Source organism: Eucyclogobius newberryi, unplaced genomic scaffold, assembly GCF_026437365.1.
Source record: "Eucyclogobius newberryi isolate DKJ021-1_F unplaced genomic scaffold, fEucNew1.0.hap1 SCAF_1, whole genome shotgun sequence".
NCBI lineage: Eukaryota > Metazoa > Chordata > Actinopteri > Gobiiformes > Gobiidae > Eucyclogobius > Eucyclogobius newberryi.
Window position 1 is genome coordinate 39,868,587 of NW_027315723.1, and position 21,248 is coordinate 39,889,834.

General features: G+C 39.3%; 1 protein-coding gene across 4 annotated transcripts in view; it reads right to left on the reverse strand.

Moving 5' to 3' along the window:
- Positions 1-13,309: 13,309 nt before the first annotated feature.
- Positions 13,310-21,248, reverse strand: part of slc24a4b (solute carrier family 24 member 4b) — an 82,452-nt gene continuing 74,513 nt past the window's right edge. For all 4 annotated transcript variants that reach the window (XM_072446277.1, XM_072446268.1, XM_072446260.1 and 1 more), the window contains exons 14-17: positions 18,697-18,811; positions 17,296-17,408; positions 17,158-17,223; positions 13,310-15,788 (exon numbers count right to left, since the gene is read on the reverse strand). In XM_072446277.1, coding sequence (XP_072302378.1) covers positions 15,639-15,788; positions 17,158-17,223; positions 17,296-17,408; positions 18,697-18,811 — 444 coding nt within the window. In that variant the 3' untranslated portion in view covers positions 13,310-15,638. The remainder of the gene's footprint in view (positions 15,789-17,157; positions 17,224-17,295; positions 17,409-18,696; positions 18,812-21,248) is intronic.

A 21,248-nucleotide genomic window follows, 5' to 3' on the forward strand; every position in this document is an offset into this window, starting at 1 on the left:
GCTGGTAAGGAAACAATATACAATTCAAAAATAGCATGCACAAATACTGCACGTCTTTGGACCCTGAAGCAGGTTTGTATTGCTGAATAAAAATATACGAATAAAAAATCCTCAAATGTTTGACCAAATAGTTGTCGTTATGCAGAATGGGTTCTCTGCTGTCCTGGATCTCCAAAATGCAGATTTTACTTCACAGTGTTTTTATTTATTTATTTATTTATTTATTTGGGGGGGGGGGGGGGGGGGGGGGGGGTGTACGCCTGTAGTAGTATAGTATAAGATTAATAAAACATACCTTAATCATTCAAAAGTGTAGCTCTGGGTAAACCAACGATGAAGGAAAATCGTTCTATTTAAGTTGATTTTGGATTTTGTTTAATATTTGAAATATGTAATATGCATTTTAATGTAATTTAAGATTGTGGTGTTTTCACAAGTACCTGCCAAATAAATAAATAGTACACTACACTATAAAAATCAGGTCCTTTAGAAGACAATTTAACTCATTCAAGATCCTTTTGGGCGTGCCGTGGACTCGGTTCGGCTGACACAGATTACTTTGCTGGACACAGGACCTGCTGTGCACTAATCTATATGGAAATGTGGACTGTTCTGGTCAGGGACAAACTCAGACGGATTTGCTGCTCACTGGTGTAAAGTCAAGCTAATTTCAGACTAAACGAAGGAACAAATCACTTCAGTCTTGTGGTAATCTGGTTGAAACAAAGGTTAAGATCTCATTTAATGTAAGGGGTAAAACTTAAACCGACACAGGAAATTGAGGACAGAGAAGTAAATAGTTTTAACTGCTTTGACCCCAGGTACAGACGTCAGTGATGAAACCTGGGCCCTCAATAGAAACACAAATGGACTTGTTGCCGATATTTAGTTTAAATCATTGTTTGTGTAGTCCTGCATATCCAGTCTTCTTATCAAGAGGGCTTTGTTCCACCTGCTGATGTCACAAAGTGGAGCCCTCTTACTGCAGGAAGTGCTACTCCATATTTTGTTTGCTTTTTAAATCCGTACACCTTCACTGGACTGTTCTTTTTAGAGTTATAATTGCATTAACTACAAGTGTGTCTCGCTATTAGCTGCTATTATTTTTAGCCTTATTTAAACTGTTTCATTTCTGTTGAAGCTCCCTCTTCTGAAACCAATGGGGTTTTGTGTGCCAAAACAAGGACTGAATTTGTATTTTCCAAAATTATTTTTTCTTTATTTTAGAAATGAGAAATACCAATGCAAAAGTACCTCATAAAGCACATGAACAAAGCGCTGCTTTCTGCTGGGGTTTTAGAAGGTGTTCAGCAGCTCCAAGCCAAAATGAGAGGAAACAAGTTACTAAAAGAGAAAGGATATAGTGATGAAGCATTTCCAAAAGCCTCACAAATGTATGAAGCTGATAAGAGTGCAACATTAGGGTTATTTTGCAATATAATTTAGAGCAAAGGCCTATATGGTTATTATTTTGTTTATTAATGTTTATGTTGTTTTTAATTGTACTATCTTATCCAACAGAGAAAATCAATGCAGAGTAGGCAAGTCTTGATATATTTTGAAAACTACCGTAGGATGTCACCTGGGGCCCCACAAGGGAAAAGTTATAGACGTGTGATGAGGACATGAACAGCACAAAGCAGGTGAACTCAGGGTCACAATATAAACTGTAGACGAGAAACAGGGTCATTGAGTTCATATCGTGGGGCTGCAGCTGGTGATGAGGTCAGTCAACAGAAGTGGAACTTAACAAGGGGAAAACCAGAATAAGAGTGAAGTGACCAGTGGGGTGACCTACACGTGCCCATATCTAAGGAGTCTATAGGTTAAGGGCATCTTACGAGGGGAAGGTATGAATCAGGGGAGGATATAATGGTGTATAACTGTTGGAGCAGCTGCTTTTTCTGCAGAAACTCTCCAGGTCGTGTTGGTGTTCTGTCATCTTGTGTGGCTCATCAATTAAGACTATATTTTGCATTGAAACTTCTCAAGTCACAAGAGTTTGATTCAACAGAAAGTAAACTGATGCTAAAGAGGACAGTTAGCTTCAATTTCCTATCAAATCAAGTGCAGTTGGAGTAAGAGATGGAATTAATAATTTTCCAATAGAATTAGAGGTCATGGCCATAACACCCTGAGCATAGTTGCTAGTTTTCTAGCTAGCACAGGTTAGGTTGTTTAATTTAACATGAATGTATAACATGTTTAGGCTTTATCTTCATTAACCAGACTATATCATAAATAAATAAATCACGCTATGTCCATTTATTGGAGTAGCAGTTTCCCCAGATGCTTTTATATTCTCACTTGAGTAATATCTTAGATCACTACTTTGTTATATTTACTCCTTGTAAATAAATCCCTCATTCGTCTAATGTCAACCCGGCAGATTGGGAATGATTTTTGGATGCAAATTGAAACGTCGTGTCCAGATGACTACAACTGAATCTTTTTCTCAGAGTAATATTATTTGGAAGTAGCAGCACTCTTACTTGATAAGATAAGATGAGATAAGATAAGATAAGATATTCCTTTTTTGTCCACACATGGGGGAATTTCGGTGTTACAACGCAGTAGATACAGGGGGAAAGGACAGATAACTTATAGATAACTCTTAATAGAAGTAACAAACAAAACAAAAAAACTCTTATTAACAAAACTCCTCTCATATCTTAATAGGGAATGGAGAAAAAATAAATAAATAAAATAAAAAGATAAAAATAAAATTGAAATAAAATAATAATAAAATAAAGTAAATAATAATAAAGTAAAGTAAAAATAGCTAGCATAAGACTAAATAATACTAATACTAATGGTAAGTAAATACTCTTATTTACATCAGTTGAGTGCAGTGTACGGCTCCTCCACTCAGCTCTGGTAAACCATTTAAAGCCAATCCACACTATAGCACGTCTATATTTCAGTCTTGTCCAAATGTAGATCTTGGCTTGCATCCAGTTGTAATGTGTTCCCTGTATGATCTATGTTGTATCTGAGAGGACATAACATACCCACTTTGGTGATCTAGTCTCTCTCTGTCCTCACTAACCTTGATTAAAAGCATCACGTCTTGTTTTTAAGATAAGATATTCCTTTATTGTCCCACATGGGGAAATTTCATTGGTGCAACGCAGGTAGATCCAGAGGTAGATACAGAAGAACAGATCACTTATAGGAAGTCTGAAAAACACTTTCAGTAGAAGATCTCCTATAAATAAATAAAAACTCCCATAGACAAATAAATACATAAATACCATTGCATGTGATCCCGACAGTAATTGCACATGAATATGTGTCACGACAGCACATAGATTGCACATGAATTTCACAGTAATTGCACATGAATTTCACAGTAATTGCACATACGACAGAATTGCACATCAGTATTAGGTTAGGTCAGTATTGCGCCGGGATAACGTGACGATCTCCGGGTAAGACGACTGTTCTCCGCAGTTTCATGAGTTCCTCCTTTGTGGAAACGCGGTACGGCGCCGGCCGGGGGGCGGGGCCGGAGCCGGGGGGCGGGGCCGGAGCCGGGGGACTCAGAGCCAAGACACATCGCAACGACACGACGAAAACACTCAATCCAGCCGAATAAAGTCAAAACAAGTTAATTTAAAGCGATTCCAGTGCGTGTCCCGATCGTTCGTCAAGTTCCTCTTTCATATAAACGTGTATATAAACGTGTACCGACGTCACGCCGTACTTTAGCGCGGCCGGAGGGCGTGGGGGGGGGGGGGGGGGGGGCTGGTGGGCTCGCTCGAGAAAAAATATACTATCTATATTTACAAAATATAGGAGATAAAGCACAATAAGTGTGAGAAAGAAGAGAGAGCGTTTACACCGGGCTGCCAGCTGTACCAGCGCCTTATGACGTATGATTTTGGATTACGTGCAGTTTTGAGATGCTTTTTAACACTGCCATTTGTCTCTATTTCACCCCCCCGCGGCTCGGCCAAGGCAAAACTAGTTAATATTCATTCTGGGGCAGATAAGAAAGCATTGTGTTGTCTTCATGAAGTGTACCTAGTGCGCTGAAGGGATTAATCACAAGCAGACAGCAGACGCCTATCACAACGAGTAAAGGCAAAGCAAAAATACTAATGCTTTGGATTAGAATGCTGAATGAGTTTTAACCATGGTCAAATCAAATCAAATCAAATCAATTTATTTTTGTAAGGCCCAAAATCACAACAGTTGCCTCTGAGGGCCACAGGGAGAAATGAATCAACAATGTCTGTGGTGGCGATGGAGTCAGACAATGTCTGTGGTGGCGAGGGACGATGTCCCAGGGTCCTCTGTCCTTAGACTCTCCTTCTCGGCCAGGAAAAACTACAAAAAAAACCTCTTTGGGAAAAAAGCGTAGAAACCTGGAGGAGTTCCAGTGAAGGAGAGATCCGACTCTCACAGACGGACAGACGGACACAAGGAGACTGGAGCTGGACCCACTCTTCAGGCAGATGAGGGACCGTCTGAGTCGAACTGGACCCACTCTTCAGGCAGATGAGGGACCGTCTGAGGCGAGCTGGACCCACTCTTCAGGCAGATGAGGGACCGTCTGAGTCGAGCTGGACCCACTCTTCAGGCAGATGAGGGACCGTCTGAGTCGAGCTGGACCCACTCTTCAGGCAGAAGAGGGACCGTCTGAGTCGAGCTGGACCCACTCTTCAGGCAGAAGAGGGACCGTCGGAGGCGAGCTGGACCCACTCTTCAGGCAGAAGAGGGACCGTCCACACAGGGCAGGGACCACTTCACCAGGGGAGGGGCATCTGGGTCCACAGGTCCTCAGGAGTGAGAGAAAGAAAAGAAGGCGGTGAACAATTTGCAAGTGGAATCAAAAAATAAATATTGTTTGATAGCATAAGTAGTCAGAAGAAGAAGAGGATAGTGCTCAAGCTGCCATACTTCCCCCAGCATAGTTACTCCTAGGGCAGCGTAGCTAAAGCTGTGGGTTTATGTTTCTGTTCCTAACTAGTCTGACCATAAGTGATTTCGAAGAGGAACGTTTTAAGCCTGGACTTAAATGAAGAGACTGTGTCAGCATATTTAACATGGGTCGGGAGCTGATTCCATAACACAGGAGCTTGGTAGCTAAACGCTCTACCTCCTAGTATTAAAGTGAAGAGAGAAAATCAAAAAGCAACACAGAACCTTTCTACACATACACATAGTTTTAATATTTCAAACCCCATAATAATATTAAAGAAGACTTATCATGGCTAAATGGTCTAGGGCCCTTATCTATTTCTGTAGTTTAACTGCATAAAATGGCCAGGGAGAGTTTGGACTATTTGTGTAAACAAGATATTACTGAAAATTCTGTTTATTATAAGTATATCCTTTGGCATGATCCGTCAAAATCTTGTTAAGTGATTGTAGAGTCTGGTGTATGTTGGTGCAGATGTGATCTTTATGTTCCTATGTGAGAAAAATGCATTTTGGAGACATATTCATGTTATCTGTTATTATCATTACTTTATTATACAATAAAACATATTTCTAAGATATAAAATCACTATGTTGATCTAAAACTACTTTATAAAAGAACCAAGTCTGCTGACTGAGTTGAAAACTGTGATGCTGATTTCGGCCGGCTCTTTTACACAACAAAGCGCCGCGGCTGGACCATGTGGTCAGCTGAATCCCACCAATTATTTAAAAAAATTGTGGCGTCTTGAATGCAAGAGAATAAAGGTGAAACAAACATGCAGGCATCGTTCTAATCTTTGAGTATGTCAATATGACGGAAAACAATTACAACATGGCTAAAACCCTCATAAAAGTCGATTTACATAATATGTAATCCTTTGAGTGTGCTGTGATGAACAGACAGGGCTATGGTTGCTCTTAGGTTATTTTAGTTTTATCTCAATAAAAGGATTTAAATACACACAAAGGTCACAATGTCTTAACAGTTAAAGATATAATAAGTCTTCAGACACAGGGAGGACTTAGTGGGGAAGAGAAAAGGGGCCCCTCAAGAACGGTGGACAGAATCCTAACACAGCTTCACACGGCAATGTCAAGATTGTTATTCAGGAGAAGGGCATTCAGATGCTAGAAGAAAAGCATGGTTTGACATGGCTGGACTCAAGTATAAGGGTGACAGTGGTGCAGTGGATTAAGCATGTGCCCCCAACTCTTGATAAAGCACATGCTGTCCTTTTGTCCTTGGGCAAGACTCTTCCTCAACCTCTGCTATCTATTGAAAATAAATGGGAAAATAAGGACATTTTGTTATGTAATATATATATACATACATATACATCTCAAAAGAATGAAGAAAGAATATCAGGTTTGGACTTCTTTTATAAAATATTTTTGTATTTAATAACATCATAGCAAAAGAAAATTTAATCCAAGGAGCTTCCTCAGATCAGACAGAGAACCGGTGAGTCACTGACTACATTGAAATGAATACACGCAAGAAATGTGTTGAGTGTGGTGCATGTCGCAAAATTTGATATTTACAGTATACCATTCAGTAATACATTCATATACATTATAAAAGTGATGCTCAGTTGAACTTGAATATGTTGTTAGTCCAGATCTTTTAGCCTGCTAGCTCTGATAACGTTGTTCTGATTGCAAACAATATGGCTGTATTCATTATGCATGCTCAATAAGCTAGAAGATAATATGATTGTTAATAGAGCATTAGGCTCTCAAACCTTGGTTTGTGTACCACTGGGGGTATGTGGTCTCATTCAGATTGTATGCGGATTTCTCTGCAGTTAAAATATTTGCTGAAGATAAAGTCAATTTCATCTGCATTTGTCTTCTTTTGAGTTTGGTCTAGTTTAAAACCAGTAAAGCAATTCTCTGATCCTTTTAAAAAACGATAACAAATAAATAGACCTAGAGTAGTTCTGTTTTAGACTCAGTTTAGATCTGGTGGTACTCGGAGACCAAAATATTATCTTGGGTGGCACTTGGTGTGAAAAGTTTGAGAAGCACTGCATTAGGGCATTTGCAAAAATAATAAGACTGTGATGATTCTGCTTAAAGAAAGCAAACTCCAGCCAGGCCTATGTTTTGGGGGATGCAACAGTAAAACCTACACCCTACAAAAGTCAGGTTCGCTTAATGGCAAATACATTCTTTATCTTATGCAAATGAATAAACAAAAACACCCTTAGACAATGTAAAGAAAGGCCCCACATCCTGATCACCAAACTGATTGGCTCAGTTGCCGCAGCGGGGGTCCAATCAGAAAGAGCACATTTAAAAGTCAGCTGTCGGAATAAAGGCCATAATGTGTATGCATAGGAACAGTAGGGGGCACTCAATTACCAAGCCCAAAGTTTAGTTCACTTTCTGCACTGTTTAAAGTCTAACCAGAGTCATAAAAAAACTGGCAAACTGTAGAAATGCACACGGTCCCAAATCCACTAAGCTAAATATTCACCGCTGATTTATTTATTTATTTCTAATCTGGTCGCAAAGGATCTATACCCAATTTTGAATAAATTGGCCACTGTCCAGGGTGTACCCGGCCTAAGGCCCAAAGTCACTGGGATAGGCTCCAGTCACCCGCGACCCCGAAAGGGAACAAGCGGTAGAAAATGGATGGATGGATGCTTCAGAATAAACCCCACCCACCTAGTCCCTTCTTTCTCTCTGATGTAAAAAAAAATATTCAGTTGTATCATCTGGACACTGACTCTCATCCAAGAGTCATTCTCAATCTGTGGATCCAGCCTTAGAACTCGGATACCTATCCCACTCTGGGTAAGCCCTGGACCTCCTGATAATAGGTGAAAACAAACAGTGTTAACAGATAGGCGGGAGATACAAATTGCTAATGTTATTGTTTTGTTCCATAATGCAACAAAATATTGATAATGGCGACACAGCAGCCATAGACGGAGAAGTTGATCACATTTTCCTGTTATGCTGAGTCCTAGCCACTTTTGGGGCAAAAGATCCTGCTTCATTCAATAGGGGCAGATACTATGGATGGATCTTCTCTCCTTTTTAAACTATTGAGAACCAGCGTCAGAATCTCGGGGTAATTTAACTATATCAAATCCAACATAATCAATACTGGACTTAAAGGAATAATGGACAATTTTTCAGCGATTTGAGAACTCAAGCGGACACGTGCGTTTATTTATTAGCGCGACGGATCGCATCGCATCTCTCGTCTCCCGTAGATTTCCGTCTCTTCTGAGTCAGCTCGAACAGTCTTTCTCTGTCTTCATTTTGTCCTGTACACTGAGGGAACTATATTATGATAGATCCATGCGCTTAGACAGAATGCTTTGCATAAATGCTGTTGGGACTTCCGGTGTACCGCAAACGTGCTTCTAGACGTGCACCTGAGTCTCTCGTGTTCCGAGTCTTCTTTATACACCGTGTGCCACACAAAATCGCTTTGAGGTCAGTAAACACAACCAGAAATAATCCATATATTAAGTGCACTGATGGTTTTTGAGGACATTAAGTGTGCCTTATAGTGCTGAAAATACGGTAACTGATAGTAATTTAACCCAGACTCTTAGTTTTGCATTGTTATTCTTTAGTTCTTAGTATGTTGGCTATAACTAACCTATCTACAATATTGTATTGCATTCATGTAGTTTATCTTAGCATATGAGGCTAAAAGCAAAATGGGTTCCACTTCTCAGTCTTCCTGTGAAGAAATGTTTTTATCTTTATTGCAGTTTGCACATTTGGGTATATTTGTGCACCATTACACAATTATAAGCACAAAGACATTGTAATATGCAGCATATCATTACGTGGACCCAGAGCTCTGAGATTTCACATTTTGTTGTCGACTAGTAGGGCAATAACTGTAGTGAATTTGGAGTTTCTACTATGAAGTCTTTGCTGGAGCTTTATTTGTTATTCTTTTAATATCAAATACATCAATATTGTATTTATTTTATCAATGCAGTAGCTTTTCCTTTATTCCACTTGCATTGTGAATAAAACATACATTTTGGACAAAGTCTACACTTTCAATACTCATTTTAATTTGGAATATTACTATTAAAAGACACTAGGTGAGGATGGGAAAACATAGTTGAGCCTTAACAGGTTTTACAGGGTGAACAAAAGTCAAGTGGTAAGTGTTGGTGATTGCAGAAACCGTTCCTGCTTAACCCATTGGGAAGAAATAAGTATTTCTTTCAATAAAATAATCATCTTTTGTATGATTATAAAGGATGGGCAGCTATACAGTGAATGTGATTCCCCACAATATCTTCATAGTGTAGAAGTGCAGCTGACTGTGACAGGGCCATGTGACTGCTGGCCCAGGGTTCAGCCTCACAGATGGAGAGAAGGAGAGCGTCTTGGTGACTTTGAAGGAGCGAGACTGAGACTGATAATAGGAACAGCCTGGAGGAGGTCTGTTCAAGGTTACACTCCAAACTTCAAACTACAAAACACAAAGAAATAGATAAATTCAAGTTATTCTAGGCTTTATTTAAGGTGCACAGCCTTACTTTTGTGGTGGAGGATCCGCCAAGTGCTTGTCTCCGTGAAATGTTATTGTTTTACCTAATGTGTTGTATTAAACTGATCTTTCTATTCAAATTAAAAAGGCGACACAACCAGTCCAAGTTACAGTTCAGGGGCTCATTTATAATGGATTGCATGGGGATTTTGCTTTAGCAAGTGTAGCAAGTGTGTACTCCTAGTGGCCACAAGAAACACACGCTACACAATCTCCTGAATTATAAAACCCTCCGTGTGCTTTATACAACAAAAAGGTGGATGGACTGTAAATACCACGTTTGGCACAGAGGGCAGCCTAAACAATGCAGAGTGCGTAAGCATGAGGCCCCGTATCTGTAGAGCCTCCGTTTTTACCACTAAAAACACCTGAAATCACATGAAAAGCTAAAAAGATTTGTTTAGTGCCATAAGGTTGAACATTCATCACCATAGATATGAGCAGGTGCGCCATGCTGCCAAAATACCTACACCATTAAGATCTGCAACCATATAAAACCTACAGTACCTTGTTTTGATTGATTGATTTAATTAATAATAAAGTTATTTATAACGCACAATGAACAAATATTCTGAATCTATCGTTGACTTGTTTTGAGGTTATACCTGTAAGGCTCGTCAAGGGCGGTCCAATGAGTCTCAAACTCTGGTTCAAGGTCATGGTTCAATCCTGGTCCTGTTGTAGTCCCTCTGCTCCCCTGTTTAGTCCAAATGGTCTCTTAAACCAGTGTAAAATGCCCAATAAAAATTCTCCTTTAATACTTTATCGTGAAAGCTGCCCTCAGTTGGCCATTGTAAAGTTGACAGGTTAGTGCACATAATTTCATTTGGAAGCCATTTTGTGTCAAATGAAGAGACTTATGAGCCAGATCTATTGCCCAAGTGCTAATAAGAGCGATAACATGGAAACGACCAGTGCAAAATTACTGAGCCTTTTAAAGAGCATTGTCCATCTGGCACCACGGCTGTCCTTTCCATTAAAACAGGCTGACGTTTCCTTGACGATTAAACCTTTCTAGAGGAGGATATACCACCTGCTTGTCTGCATGTCGGTTTTATTGTTTTAGCACAGTTGACACTTTTTATACTTATTATTTTATGTTTTATGTTGCACCCTGGTGTCAAAGTAAAGTCTTAGTTTGTGTATTATTCACCAACAATGGGAATGATTTAGATGTTTAGAATTTTATATTGCCCTTTTAATTTGTACTCCATCTTTACAATAGGTTTAAAATAATCCTAATAGAAAGTATCAAAAACAATGTGAAGTTAAATTGACAATTCTTCTACACAGCTATTGGCCGGGGCAGAGTAATCTTTAGTACCGGTAATTGATTTGCTGGTGTTGGAGTCTCAAACTCAGAGTGGAGAGGAAGCTAATGATTTAAATTGGTTAAAGAGGCCTCTCAGTAGCACGATATGACATGAACAGAACTGAGTAAACTCTTTTAAGTCTGTGTGATGGTGAAATATAGTATGTATAGGACTAGTATCTGCACAATGTGGTGAAATATAGTATATATAGGACTAGTATCTGCACATTGTGGTTAGCCAAACAACAAGCGAAAAAGTGTCTCTTATTGTCCTAAAAACCAGATGGCATAATATCTACAGAGATCTTTTATTAAGATTATCATTTAAAAACATGGGAACCTCTATCAAGCAACTTCCCTGTCCCTTGTCCAGCAGCACGACAGGAGACAATCTGCCAGAAGAAGAAGTAAGCTCTCCGGAAGTGTCTAGCGATGAAAAAAGCTCTGCAAAAGTAACTATATTATGTTGAGTATTACAATTTAGTCGTTTTGATGACCTGTGTGTGTCCAGTGGTGGAGCAGTTAAGGCGGCAGCACGTATGCCAGGCCCCCTGTGCAGCCGGCCACAGCATCATGAATCGGAATCCCAGCTCCGACAATTTGCTGCATGTCCCCCTTTCTCTCTCATTTCACACAATGCTGTCCTGTCTATTCTTTAAATTCTTAAAAGGAAAAAAAAAATGACAGCAAATGAATAAGACTTTTGTCAGTGTTTTTCCTTTGCCTATTTCAATCCAAAACTTGAAATGACAACCTTCCAGATCCGATTATCAGAAAAGTCCTTTTTAATATGTGGTTTTACACTGACAGGAGACAACCCTTCATATGCTACAGTAAATGGGGCACGGTGCAGACTATAAACTGAAGGAGAATGGCAGAGGATGACTCGAACCACCCATCAGGCAATGGCACCCTGGGCTAACTGGAGCGGTGTGTTTATGCAGTGGACTTGCTATGGTCAGGTGGTCAAACCTGTCAGGAGAGAGGGGGACAGGCCGGGGCAGGATTAAGGCAGACACTGCAATTAGGGAGCGTATCACATGGATAGAACAGGATTACTACCATGATATAGAAATAATAAATGACTTAAATTGCATTTCCTCCTCATATCACCTGTATTCTTTCACTATCAGCCAGTAACTGTTGCCTTTGCTTCTTGGTCAGGAGCGTCTGGAGGATTTGATCTATTGTGAAACCAGGATACCACCAAATCAGAAGATCATGCAAACCCCACACAGTGTTTAGGGTCAAGGCTGTTTTTTGTCTATCAATGATTGGAGGGACCAAAAATGAATCCAGACGGTGTACATTACTTAAAATGAATATTTACTCTTGCATAGTCTAGTTCCATATTAACTGGTTAGACTTGATTGCAAATCCTGCTGCAACATTGCCCCCTACTGGTCACTAAGGTGTACAATGCTTGGGACGCAATCAGCAGATGTAAAGCCCCTCTCTACTCATCAATTACCACACTATTTAAAAGCATTGTCATTGGCTGTGCGGGAATATATCATTATTCTCCATTCGCAGTCAAGTTCCATTTGGAGTGACTTAATCATAAAAAACGTTTTATTCCATTCAGAAAAATACATGGTCCTGTGATTTAGCTGCCATCTGATCAGAAGATCTTCAAATTAAAAATGTTGTTGCAAGGCGTGATTTGGAGAGCCAGCTTGCGGCTGTTTATATGATTGCATGGTGGGCGCAGTAAATTTAATTAAACAAGTGGCTTTTTCTGAAAAGAAAATTGAGAGATCAAGGAGGGAATCACCAAGCAGTGTTCCGACCAGAATACAAATGACAAACTAGCACTAAACAGAGAAGGTAGAAGTGTGTTCAAGGGATGAAACGAGTGGAATTCAGATCAAAGATTGATTCCAAAGTTGTGTATACCGAAAATAAACTTAGATATTAGCGATTTGCCAAGTTCAAATTGATTTACCAACGTCAACATCATTTCAGCTGTTTGAACTGGTTTCAAATCATCAAAAAAAAGGTACATGAAATAAATCAGTACTGATCTATGAAAGTGTCAATGTAACTTAAATAATGCATCTCAAGGTATTAGTAGTCACCCACCAGAGGGTCTGTAGTTCAAATCACCCCAAATGCAGTAATTGTTACCCTATTGGCAGGAAACATCACCTCTTTAATGGTTGCGTCATCGTGTGATGGTTTTTCTCAGGAGACTGAGGGAGTAAAAAAAAATACACTCAACTCTCTGGAACGAAAACGAGTTGCAATTTACCACAACATATTAGGCAGCCAAATTTGTTTTCCATGTTCCAATACCTGGTGGGCCTTGACACAAGTTACACTGAACTTGTCAAACATATGCCTATAGTTTTATGAGTCTAAAACTATAGGCATATGTAAACGCATAGTTCCAGGTGTCAAAGGATGTCTTAAAACAAAAACACCTTTAAGTGCTAGATATAGTACATAATGTGGTACATACATAATCACATCTCTTTGAACAGTACTGCCATTCAAAAAATTAATTTCACAAACTTATGAGACAAAATCCATGAATTATTTTGCCATTTTAATTTTTTTCTTCACATTATTGCTTTACAGTAAAATGCATTGGTTGGATATGTCCGGTATAGCAAGACAATACATTCATATAAGTTATACAGATTTCCTCATAGTTTTTTTTTTAATAGTAACCAACTTTACATTAAATATATTTTATAATTATTTACTTATTATTATTATTCTCAACAAACAACTTCCACATCACATTGAGCTCACAGTGCATCGGGTCGCATTTCTGAAAACAAACCGCCTCTCTCAATTTCTTCTTCAATTCTGTCAAAATCTAGTGTGCGTTTACTTTGTACATACGATTGCCATAAAGTCTGATTTCAACAAGTAATATGGCAAATTAAGTCAATATTTTTTCCCCAAAAGTGACTTTAAGCAAACAAAATTGACAAAATGATTCTTGCATCAATATACACAAAAATATAACACTTTCTAACATTCGCAGGTAAAGCCAAAGTCCAAAGGAATTAGGTCCGGTTGATCAAGTCTTTCCACTCCATTCAAGAAGAAAAAAAAAATCATCACAAGTATCATCAAGTCTGCATCATGCATCCTTCTGCCTATTTGGCTAGGCTTGCAATTTGTTTAATGCCCTTGTACACGAAACAGCAGGTGAGTCAGAAACGGATCAAAATAGGGGTCAAAAATGGTCCGCGCTTGGGTCTTGAGCAAAATCAAATACACACTTGTGAGCTCACACGTCACTAGACAGACCAACGTCACTCCAATATGGCAACCTCCCAGCGGACGTTCTGTTGCTTCAATTCTTTACATAGAAATTGCATATACAAGTTCCTGCTCGGCGACGCGAAACAGGTATACATTTCAACACTTAAAACACACTCCAGATTTTTTTGTGTTAGTCTCTCTGCCATTCACCTGTGGACTCTGTTACAGGCATTTTTGCATGATGTCCAAAAATGTCCACGTTTGCATTGTAGCACGTAGCTGCCGATATTTTTTTGATCAAAAGTTGGCTTTCCGTTTTTCCGACAAAGTTATTCACTGTGCTGTTTTGAAAAAGAGCTGTGTGTCATTTTTTTGTGTAAGTACCCGCATGCACTGCAGACACAGGGAAAAGTGTGCGCTCGTGATTTTTGGGAGTCATTTGGAGGGGGGGGAAATCAAGCGCACCCAAATGTCCCACGCACACACAAAAAACATCGATTACACACTCATGGAGAAGGAAGCACTATTTGATTTAAATGAGAAGGGCGGTTAAAGTGCAATATCTACATGAACAGACCACCGGCGCCACCTCCTGGAGATCTCCGGATTTTCCCTGATAACCGACAGGCTGTGATGGCACCCCCTGCTGACCAAAGGGTGGAAGTTGGAGTTGTATCGTTTGCATTATTGTCGGTGGCTCACCTGAATGCAGACTTTATTCAGTTTTTGTGTATAAGTTGTGCAGAGGAGGTGGGGATAAGTTGAGTAACTACTCAACGGCTGCTGAAAGATACAATGTAGTAGAGTGTCCAGTGCCAGCTCCACCTAGTGGTCAAATCTCTTTACAGCACAAAGCAAGAAAAGCATCGATGTGCAACTTGTTTCAGTCAAAACAAAAAAAAACAGGCAATGTCCTATAGTATTTGCAACAAGCTCTCTGTAGTTCAAACTTACACAAATCTTGATTTGAAAAATAATAAATACAAAATAATTAACATAAATACAAGTTTACATTGTGCAGTGCTGCATATGCATAACACCATTACAGTCAGTAGGATCGTGGACTTTGAACTGAATTTCAAATGAAAGTTCAGAGAACAGGTTTAATAAAGCGGGGAAGGAAAGAGGTCATGCAGCAACAGGTCCAGACTGGAGGTGGGAGGAGCTTCCCGAGACACACCCACTTGAGGACACACCCTTGCATGACACAGCACATGTAAATAGGATTTTGGCATTTTATGTAAGAACGACAAGATGATTTTCAGGGGTTAAAGCGAGATGTTTGGGTTGAAAAGAACGGTCAAACTTTTGGTTCATTATCTGGCTTTGGGTCAAACATGGAAAATGTACAATGTGAAATAGTAACAGGGGTGCTTGTGATTCCGAGGCCCCCACGACATCTAAACAGCATGCTAGACGGGTGATAGTTAGTGGGTGAACTGGGAAAAAAAAGACGGAAATAACATTGAAACTAGAACCAAAAGTAGAATGAGATGACAGAAAACCTGTCAAATTCTGAAACAACATTTTGAATTTTGGACCAAAAAAAGTACGTAAGGAAGGTGAAAGCAGTCTGTTGATAGGCCCATTATTATTTAACTGAGAAGTCGACCAATGATGGCAACTGGGTGGGGCTTGTGGTCAGGGCTCCATGCACATGGGCAGGTTGACGAAGGTGAAGACGTTGAACTCAATGAGGATGGAGAAGCAGAGGAAGATTGCGTACAGGATCAACACGTACACGCCCAGCTTGAAGTCCAGGCGCCATTTGTTCAGGTGGATCCCCAACACCTACAAAAAAGACCCACAATTAAATTATAAAAGCATGTTAAAAGCAAGTATGTATGATTGTGTTTGAGATGTTCCGATGACCTCTCGACCCATAGACAATAGGAAAGATTAGACAGAAAACTAATTGCACAGCCTTAATTGAACCTTGCCAAAAACAGGACACAACTGATAAAGTTGGATTTTGTCCACCAAAAGAAGTTGCTTAGTGCATCTTTTCTCTCCCAGTGAGAAACACAACGAGCAGCTCTAGCTCTCAGAACTTGAGTCTGAATTATTGAGAGAATGCCCACTAACAATGGCAACAATGGCAAGCAGAAGCTTCTCCCAGGTCTTCTTCAGGTTTGAAACAAACTTTGCAACATACGTCTACCACCTATTGAAAGAAAAAATATATATACAAGGACAAACACAGACTTAAGGATATACAAGGGATGCTAAAGTATTTGTACCCCTGGAACTTTTACACATTTTGTCACATAATGACCAGAAACTTAAATTGTATTGGGATTTTTTGTGAAAGAGCAACACAAAGTGGAAAATAGTACTTTTGCACTTTGCAGTACAGAAATTGACGCGGTTTTGGGGCTTCTGGCGATGAGGGCTCGGTACCCCCATCTAGGAGATTGATTAGAATCATTAGAAGAGGGCGAGAGGAAGGCACGAAGTCACGAACACTGATGTGTGTGACTTGGATGCTTAAATAGTGTAGCCACTGGAAAAGGCGTGAAACGGGTGTGGTCCTGCTCCTGAACTTAAAATCTCAAATCTTCAGTTCCTTTCCAAGCAGCTGGTTTCAGTGCTGGTTCTTGGCCAGAGCCAGTTTCATAACCGGTTCTGCCAATTTCCATGCAAAAAATGCAGTCTCCTGGATCCAAAAACTGAGTCTGCACCAGTTAACAGCTGGGCTAGAAATGAGGACCCTTTCTGGTGGAATACTACACCTAAAAGTTACATTTCAATAGTAATAGGATTAGGCAAATCCCAATCTTGGCTAAAATACACACACACAAAAAAGTCAACAAAGCAAGTACGAGCCTCTTACTGGATAATTGCTGCATGTCCTGCCCAAGATGTTCGAAACAAATTACAAGCACACAGCCACATGCATACAATTCAAAATACCTTCAAATAAATGGGTAAATTGAATCAAAACAATACAGATATCAAAATCTAAGTTAAAATTCTGTGGTCATTACTATACGGTTTGTGGCGCCAATCCCTAACAAATAATAAAGTGGATCACAGGTTTAGGCATTTCTTTCAGACATTGAGTCGTACGAGAATTATGGCATCATATTATAGACGTGATCTCAACCTATTGAATCCAGAAACGTATATCTAAAAGGTGAGAAGGTAAATCTGTACTCACCGTCAGAGCCACGGAGCCAAGCAGCAGCACCACGGAGTACACCAGCCCGCGACTGTTGATCATCACCTGGAAGAGCAAGGGGGCCCTTTAGACTCCTCTGTCTCTTACACATCCACACGCCACTGCTTTAACACTTACCTCCGAGCCATAACTGATGCACACCGTCTGCAGAAACCAGGGCAGCCCCAAACCCACCAGGATGTCAAAGACGTTACTGCCGATGGTGTTGGAGACCGCCATGTCACCGAGACCTAAGGGAGAGGGGTGAGTGCGAACGGAGATTTGAATACTTGCAAACTAACAAATCACAAACGCGGCAATTAACAATTTCCACACAAAAAAAAAACAAATCTCCTGGTTAATCATGTTAAAATGTGGTAGTTTATACTTCTACAAAGATGCATGGGATTCTTAATCAAAAGAAAAATACCACTATTATGGTAATTGCAATACTTAAACTTGGAGTAAAGTTGCAACAAACAAACTAAACTTTTACTAAATCATTCAGCCCTAGTAGTCTTATGTTGTTTTGGACATCTTTCCATTAGTGTAAATTGCATTACAGCCCAAAATTATGACTAGTATAGGTATATAAAAAAAAAATAAAAAAAATCATACGGAATAGTTAAGGAGTTTTCAGATTTGGATTGTATTGTTGCCGTGTTTCAAAATACCTCAACCGTCACATGTAATTTAACTGATGGCAAGGAAAATTAATGGTTGTTATGAGTGTGAACGGAGGGGACAATATGAGGGTTTACCAAATATTGTATTGTTCTGATATTGAACATTTTGCCCGTATTTGGGACCAATGTTTTTCTTAGCTACTCCATGTGCCTTTTTGAAAAAACTAAGGAGTATAAATGGACATAAAAGGGTCATTATTAAGTCTTGATTTGACATGTCTATTTTTACAATTATTGTTCCTTGATTTATGTTGCGCCTGTTGCCAAAGCAAGTTCCTAGGTTGTTCACTGACGATGACAAAAACAAGTTAAGATTCTGAATTAGGCCAAACATATGTCTTAAACAGCAGTCAATATCCAAAATAAATAAATCAAGATTATTTTATAACAAACAAATACATTTCATTAATTTTTTAGCGAACTTTACGATAAACTAAACATGGGCCTTGCTAAGGATTTTAAAATCTTATTTTATTAGCATCGGAAAATATTGGTCAGCCAGCAAATCAAATATTGGATATTGATATTGGACCATCCTCAATATACAGTATGATCATGGAACTTGCAATCAAGTTCAACATTTGTGGATTTTGCTGTGGGATGCTTCTCATACAAATCTTATTGACACAAAAATACTCCCGTTGAATCTTAGAGGGACACTAGCACATTGTACAATCTGAAAATAACTAATAGATTTTTTTCAAAAAAACTGTCTTGGATACATTTCTGTTGCATTAGAGGAAAACCTAACCCTGGTAAGTAACTATTGATCTGAACCCAAAGATGAGGTTAACTTGTTCCAAAAATACCCTGCACTCCACTGCCTGCTATTGATTTTGGGTGAAAGCCGAACCTTGCCGAGCCACGATGAGACTGGCGATGCAGTCTGGAACACTGGTGCCCGCCGCCAGGAATGTGATGCCCATGATGACGTCAGGGATTCCCAGTGTGTAGCCAATTATAGTCACCTGCACAAGCACAGAACAAATGAATAAGAATAAGTGTGTTTTAAAGGTGGAGGGCATTGAAAAAAAAGTTTTCATTAACTCCATTCTCCATTAACAATAATACGATCATTATTTACCAATCTATAGGAATGGGCTAAAATGTGCTTCGAAATGTATCGCACAGAAAATTAATTGACTGCAAAATGAAAAAACAAAGTGCCGAAATATCACCTTGTTTTTGGATGATTAGGCTGCAGTTTCTGAACTGTATTTCATCAGCTCTTTTTGCTCACTAAAAACACAAACCTAATCATTTAAAAGACACAATATATAAATAGATATTTTTGTGTTAAATTCCTATAACCAGCAAATACAATTGGAGTATTTCTCATTCCGATTTTAACAACAGCTGGTCTCATCAGCTGGTCTTGTCACAAAGACACAACAAGCCTGCACTAAATAGGGACTAAAACTAGTTAATTGACAAATAAGTGCATTCCACGCGGGGCAGCTCCGGTGTGGTGCCCGCAACTATTGTGTAGCATTAAAAGTTCAGACCGCCCGGTGCAGTGGGGCCAGCAGAGGTGCTGCAGTGCTCCAGATTGCTGGAGCCCACTGCAAGCCTTTCCCCTGTATTCTTGATTAGTTATATCGTGAGCAGTGTTGGGTAGCATTACTTTTATAAGTAACTTGTTACATTACCAAGTTTCTAGCCTGGAAAATTAACATGTTAATTTACTGCGCTACTTTCTTTTAAAATGAAGGTGTTAGAGTACTCTTACATTACCAATAATGAACTTTATTGACCTATATTTGACGACAATCCCTTTGTGTTGCTCAACAAGCAAAGTAAATGGGTTTGACAGAGCTTTATTTTTATCTTTTATGTTGACAGATTACCACAATACAATAAGCATGTGTAAGGTCTGTCCTCAAGCAATGGAAAAACATCACTAAAACAAAATGAGTGGATTGGCAAGAGCACCAACGCACAACAACAGAACAGACTTGTTTTTACATTGTAGTTTATTTAAATCAAACTCACCAAATCTGTTACTCTACATTTACTCCTCAGCTACAAAATAGTGGTTATAACAAAGAATGATTTTTTTTTTAAATGTGCATCTGAAAGTTTATTTCTCTTTAAGACTCTCCGGCCTGTTTTGAGCATGCACATTGTGCATCTAGTAACGAAGTGTTTGCTGCTGTGGCTCTCACTCTACTCTGCGGCTGGGAAACAAACCTAGCTCTGGGAATGTGATGAGGAGATGTGACCTAACCAAATCTAACGCGGGACAATGTTCCAGAATCCCCCGTCCTTAGACCCTCCTTCTCGGCCAGGAAAAACTACAAAAACCTTGGGAATTGATCCATATCATCCTGAGAAATACTTTTTACTGCCAGGTCTACAAAAAATACTAATTTGTCTGGACACTGTTTTGGAAAAACAAGACGTTTGACATTTATCCGAAAGTAATTCTCAATCTGGTTGAGAATTACTTGTGGATGTCATCCACTGAAAAATATCCCTACGGAGACAATAAAGTGTACCTTATCTTGTTTATTGGTGAATGCTCAATCAACATAAAATAATGAGATTTTTTTTTTTTTTTTTTTAAATAAGAACTTTCCAATACAATCCCTACACAGATCCCCAATTTTAATTTTAATCATGATTGAAAACATTTAATCCGACTTGGATTAAATTTAGGAATGTACCACGTGTATAATATAGTTACGTTTAAAACAAAAAAGGACCCAACTGTTCTATTCATGAAAGACAGAAATGCCTTAAAATCTTAAATATTGATTTTAATTGACTTTAATTTTTATACTCTATATTTTACACATGAAATGTTTGGGGAAAATGTTCTATTGCCAAGTGTTGAAATCTAGTAAAATCAGCAACCAAAAAGTTTAACACATCTGAAAATATAAATCAGTTCAAGCTATTTTTTTTTACCATCTATAAAACATTACCAAAATCAAAAATATAGCGTCTAAACCAGATTTGGAGTGACTTATCCCTGCGTTTGTCGCCAGTAGATTAGACTGTAACGGCTGCTCACTGACCTCTCCAAACGAGCTGTAAAACAGCTGCAGTACATCCAGAACGCTGCTGCTCGAGTCCTGACTAGAACCAGGAAGTACGATCACATTAGTCCTGTTCTCAGGTCTCTGCACTGGCTCCTGTGGCTCAGAGAATAGTCTCTCCATGGCCTAGCATCAAAGTACATCTCGGGCATGTTAGTGCCATATGAACCATCTCGGGACCGGCCTCCTGCTGGTGCCAGAGTCAGGACTAAACATGGGGAATCTGCGTTTCAGTTTTATGCAGCTAAAATCTGGAACAGTCTTCCTGAAGATGTGAGACAGACTTCTACTCTGACAATGTTCAAATATAAGCTAAAAACTGTTTTGTTTAGCGGTGCGTATGACTGGAACTCCTCCAGGTTTC